General features: G+C 60.3%; 1 protein-coding gene across 1 annotated transcript; it reads right to left on the bottom strand.

Moving 5' to 3' along the window:
* Window positions 1-3377: 3377 nt before the first annotated feature.
* On the bottom strand, window positions 3378-5316 carry LOC146420801 (uncharacterized; the record flags this gene model as incomplete). The annotated part of the gene is made up of 6 exons (XM_085048013.1): window positions 3378-3493; window positions 3802-3858; window positions 4155-4248; window positions 4596-4697; window positions 4857-5012; window positions 5140-5316. Coding segments are annotated over 6 exons (702 nt in total), but the record flags the coding sequence as incomplete, so codon positions are not given.
* Between the last annotated feature and the right edge of the window lie 97 nt (window positions 5317-5413).

Here is a 5413-nt window from a genome sequence, read left to right as displayed (position 1 = left end):
ATCATCAAATTCCTGGTCTTCGTCTTCAACTTCATTGGCGTCATTATTGTTCTGCGCATTTGCAGCAATATTCACGACTTGATTTCCAACACCGTCTTCTTCATTTGCTCCATCTCTTTGTTCTTCATTCTTCTCTCTCCTCAGGCTCCTTTCCCTCCAGATAAACCATAGGGCCAGGAGGAGGGCCAGGAGCCCAGCAAATGCCCAGAACTGCCAGTGCTGCAAGGCAGACACCAGCAGGTCTCCCCAGGTCCAGCTGCTCCGATTCAGGAGTCTGAGCTGCTCCAACTCCCACTCCAGCCAAATCCTCTCCTCTTCTATGCGCTTTGCATGCAACTCCACGTGCAGACGCAGTGTCTCCTCATCCAAACCGTCGCCCTTGGGCTGCAGGCTCCGAATGAGGGTGTCCAAAGCAAGGACCAGGAATATCCAGGACTCCATGGTCTGCAAGAAGATGGAGAGAAGGCCTTGAGTGGGGCTGTGAGGGAGAGAGCTGGCAGAGTGGGCAACAGTGGCAGAAATCACAGGGATGTGGGGGCAGGAAGGAAAGGGCCCCAGAGAACTGGCAGGAAGCAAGGCCTGTCCTGCTGCACCAGGAGCAGCAGCAGCCGCAGCAGCAGCGTGCCCTGCCCAAGGCTCCCCTGTGAGGGGCTGTCCCTGCATGCACGGGGAGAACCCACCCCCGGGTGCAGCGTTTCTGCCCCAGCCCTTGTCCAGCCCAGCCTCCCTGCCACGTGAGCACTCACCGCTTGCCCGGGCTCTGCCGGGGCAGCGTTGCCTGCTGGGGCCTTTTATAGCTGCCCCCCATTGTGACACGTCCCCCGTGATGTCACAGGTGCCACAGCGCATCGCAGCCAGGCCAGCCCCACTCTTTGTCCCCAGACCAGCTCAGCCACTCCGAGTGGCCTGAGGCAGACAAAGCCCCATTACCTATAGAGTGCAGACCCACCGGGCGTAATTGTGTCCCCAGGGGCTCCCTCCTCATGGCACCAGAAGCCCCTTGAACTCTTGTCAAATATAAAATCAGCTAACATGACCCTTGGGTGCTTTGCTCCTTGAGATCTCCTCCTGTAGGATGGCATCGCTTCCCTCAGCACTGACCTCTGGGCACATGGCTGTCCTTTTGGGGCCTTTGTGACACCCCTGGGTGTGTGGCAGTGAATATCCGGGTTGTGGGGAAGGGGCCTTCCCACGGCAGTAGCTCTGTTGCTATTGCGCCACTATGAGAGGACATTGATTCTAAAGAGACATGTCCCAGGGGGATGAGCTGCTGGGACACAGGCTGGCAGCACTGGCTGTCTCGTGTACACGTAGCACTCCTGGACAGCCCCAGGCTCATCCCAAAACCAGACAAATGTTCACGTGTTGCCAGGGAGGGGCAAGGAGCACTCAGCTCCACTTGGGGTACCTCGGCTGTGCCTGCTCCAGAACATGTCCCGATTTTCAGGCCTGCTGATGCCCACCTGCCAAAAATGCCCACTTGTTCTCTCCATGATGCACAGGAAGAGCCAACAAGCGGGACGCTTTGGGAGCCAAACCTTGCAAGCCTTTTCTGAGGCCAGGGACACACCATGATCAGCTGAGACCACAGGGAAGGACTCTCCATGGTGCCTGGCCCACACAGCCCAGCTCCGTGCTAGCCCTGGGCCAGAGCAGCTCCCAGCCAGCAAGAGGCAAATGCATATTGCCAAGAGTGAAAACACACCAGGCAGGTGAGATGCAATCAGTGTGCACATAAAGGCCTTTTCGTTCACAGCTCTCCAAGGGAGCTTTGGGGCTCTCAGCTGGACAGCAATGCTGTGGCTCAGACCTCTGCTCAAACAGGGGGTAACACACCCTGCTGCAGGTGCTTGGCTTGGTCTCTGCAGGCCCAGGCAGATGCCAAACCTGCTCTTCACAGCCTTCTCTCTTCCCTTGCCCCTCTGCCAAGTGCCACAGGCCTCAAGGCTGGAAAGGCCCACAGGGAGCCAAAGGGGGACAGTTGCACCTACCTCACGGGGGGCTCCTTGGGAAGCACTTCCCTTGACAAGCAAGCCGCTCTCCTCCAAAGGCATTTCCCCAAATTTCTACATTTCCTGGGCAACACCAACACACACTTAAGAAACCCTGGCAAGGATGAATTACTTCTGCTCCTTTCAGAACAGGCGCTCCAGCCCTAGCTCATACTGCCCCAAGTGTGTCTCCATGTGTAGGTTGAGGCGTACAGCCCCAGACCCCCTACAAACACAAGCTGCCTGCTGCCTCTTCCCACACCTGAACTCCTGCCTGCGGTCACAGCAGCAAAACCAGGCTGTTCCTGAGCCACAAACCAGAGCCCTGCTCCCGCAGGGTGCTCTTGTGAGCCTCTTCCAGGACTCTCTGCTGTGCATGGTGCACTTCTCATGCCCGCTCTGAACAGTCTTTGGCCAGCAGAGCACAAGCTGGCTGCCTCTAGGGTCAGCAGACCCCAAACCCAGGCAGAGGAAGGAACAGCGGCTGTTGTGCAACCATGCCCAAGAGAGATGGGAAGGCTCCCCTCCCTCTAGTCTCACTTTGTTGGGATTCTGACTGTTTCTGAGGCAGGGCCTGAGATTCCTCACTCACAAGGACCAGAAGTGCCAGAAGCACACCCAGGATCCAGGCACTGCCTGACAGTGCTCCCTGCAGGCAGGGACTGGGATGGTTGTGCCTCCGAGTCTCAGCCACTCTGCTGCTGCTGCTGCTGCTGCTTCGTTGGCTTTTAGGCACACCCAAAGCTCGCTGTTAAGCCAGGATGCTCTCTGGTTGTGCCCTCTTCCTGTCCCTGTGCAGGGATGGAGCATTGCTGTGCTTTCAGGAAGCTATTCTTGAAAACTTCCAGCATTCCAAGCTCCTTTGCCCTCCGTGGCTGTTTGCCATGGAATCCCTCATGGCTGCCTTCAGCATACTCAAGTTGGCTCTTCTAAAATCCAGGGTCCTCATTCCCTTCGCTGTGCTCAGCAAGACCTTTAACTCCACGATATTGTGGAACTGGACCTGCAGCACAGGGACCTTTCCAGCCCCATCAGCCCTCGTTCCTCTCCATCTCTGCACGAAACACGGCACGGAAGAGAACGGCAGCAGGGGCCTGTGTGTCCCAGGGCTCAGGTTTTGCGCCGCTTCAGCTCCACAGAGGTGTAGGTAAAGGCAAGAAGCCAAACTGTTTATTAACAGAAAGCGAAGCAAAGGGATGAGCTGGGAGGGAAAAAGGGGATGGGCAAGGTCTGAGGGCTGGAGGGAGGAAGGGACCTGCCAACAGGGAGGGAGACGGCAGGAGCTGCTGGGGCTTCACACAGGCTGAGCCGAGAGCAGTGTCAGCAGTGCCTGGAGCTGCAGCTGGTTCCCTCTGGTCTCCAAGTGGTCTTATCTTCCCTGGTGTCTCAAGGTCTTTTAGGGACACCAGGCGAACGCAGTTCTGCAGCTCGCCCCTCGAATGTCATTTGGACATAGATTTTTGTGAAGGAGGGGCTGTCATCCTCGCTTAGGGCTTGAAGGGCTGCAAGAGGAGGAAGAGAGCCATGGTCAGAGTCCGGATTGTGGGAATCCAAGGAGACCTTCCTGCCAGGGCCATCCCACCCAGCTCTTGCCATGGCCAGGAGGGAGCAGGAGACAGCGGGACCAGCTGGAAGGTGCCGGCCACGGATCCCCGCCGTGTTCCTGAAACCCCTCCGTGCTCTTCCCACGCCACCCCTGGTCCGCACAGGGAGCAGAGCCCTCCGCAGCCGGGCAGGGGTTGTAGTTCCATGAGCAGGGCTTGCAGCTCCCCCCGCCAGCCCCCGCTGCCCTCCCGCTGCCCTCACTCACCCTCGCTGAGCACCTGCAGCTCCTCCTTCTGCCCCATCATGAGCTCCCCAGCGACCCCTGGAAACACAGAGCCTGTCAAAGCCCCAGCGGCACAGCTGCCCCGCAGAGGTGCTGCCAGCCCTGGGGCCACACGGCCTCCTCCCCCGGCAGGGCTCAGCCCGGGCCGCTGCTGCATCCTGCCGCCCGAGGGTGTGGCTGTGAGAGCAAGATGGCAGCAGCTTCGAGGCCAGGCGAGGCTCCACCGCCCCGGGCCCGAATGCCGCTGCCGCTGGGGCACCAACCAGGCTGGGGCTGGGCCGGGGAGAGAGAGAGGAAGGGAGGGAGGAGGGAGGGAGCTCAGGTTCGAGGCTCACCGATGAAGTTGATGGCCGCCTTTCGCAGGCGCTTCTGTGGGCTCTGCAGGCACGGCAGGGCCCGGCGTAGGTGCTCAGCCGCTCGGCTCTTGTCCTGTGTGGTGGGGGGGGGGGGGGGGGTTGGGGGCTGCGCCCAGCCCTGGCCTCCCCTGCCCGCAGAGCCCCTAGGCCCGGCCGGCAGCCGCTGGCGCTGGGCTTTGGAGGGGGCAGAGGGCCGGGCGCTGCCCAGGGAGCCGCAGTGCTGCCGTGCCCCACAGCCCAGCTGGGCCGGGGCTCCGTGGGCAAGGCAGCGGAGGAAGGCAGCAGCGTGTGGGGAGCAGCACCGGGCAGGGCCAAAGCTGTCAGCCCTGCACACTGAGCACCGGGGGCAGGGAGCAGGGCAGGGGGTAGGGCAGGGGGCTTCCCCAGGCTGCAGGTGGGGCTTCCCCAGGCTCCCCTTACCAGGCACTCGGCGAACCTCATCCGCTGCCCCTTCTTCAGCAGCTCTGTGAGGTCTCTCCTCTTGAGGTGTCTGGCAGCACGAAGCAGGGCTTTGCGAGAGGCCTGGAGAGCAGCAGAGAGGCAGAGATGGCACCACAGCCCAGGGCACAGGAGCCGTGTCCCTGTGCCAAGGCCACGGGGAGGCTGGAGCCCACGAGGCGCTGGGGCTGGAGGCAACTGAGCCCCCTCCCAGGCATGCAGCAGCATCACACAAAACCTCACCTTTGCCACGCTCCCATTCTCATCATGCCAGTGCAGGAAGAGTAGGAGCAGGCTCTGGATCACAAGTCTCGTGAGAGGCCGCTTTCCCTCTTCCACTACCAGCTTCAGCACCTCGCAGAAGAGGCAAATGGAGAGCAGCCTCACGTGGCCATTGTCCTGGAGGAAAGGAAAAGGCCTCAGCACCAACTACTCCAGGTCCACCTGGGTACAGGCTCAAAAATCCACAGGGCACAAAGTGTCCGGGCAGCACTCGGTGCCCTTGACTGGGAGCACAGAGACTTACGTTGTCAAAGAGAGGCAGGAGTAGCTCAGCCAGCCTTCGGGCGGTGATGCTCGATATCTTGATGTCTTTTTCCTTGAGCACATGTGTGAGCAAAGAGAGGGTCACCCCGACCATCTCTCCATCTTCATAAGCCAGCAGCTCCACAAGTTTTGCATGCAGGCCACGTATTTGTGTGCCCTGTGTGGAACACAAGGCTGTGCTGTGAAGCCATGAAAGGCTGCAGCACCAACACCACCCTGGCACTGCAAGCCTCCCCTGCTGCTGCAGGGCCCAG

This window comes from Lichenostomus cassidix, unplaced genomic scaffold, assembly GCF_008360975.1.
Source record: "Lichenostomus cassidix isolate B80296 unplaced genomic scaffold, HeHo_3.0 HiC_scaffold_205, whole genome shotgun sequence".
Lineage (NCBI taxonomy): Eukaryota > Metazoa > Chordata > Aves > Passeriformes > Meliphagidae > Lichenostomus > Lichenostomus cassidix.
Note: the sequence above shows the minus strand (reverse complement) of the source record. Positions and strands in the feature narration are given on the sequence as shown.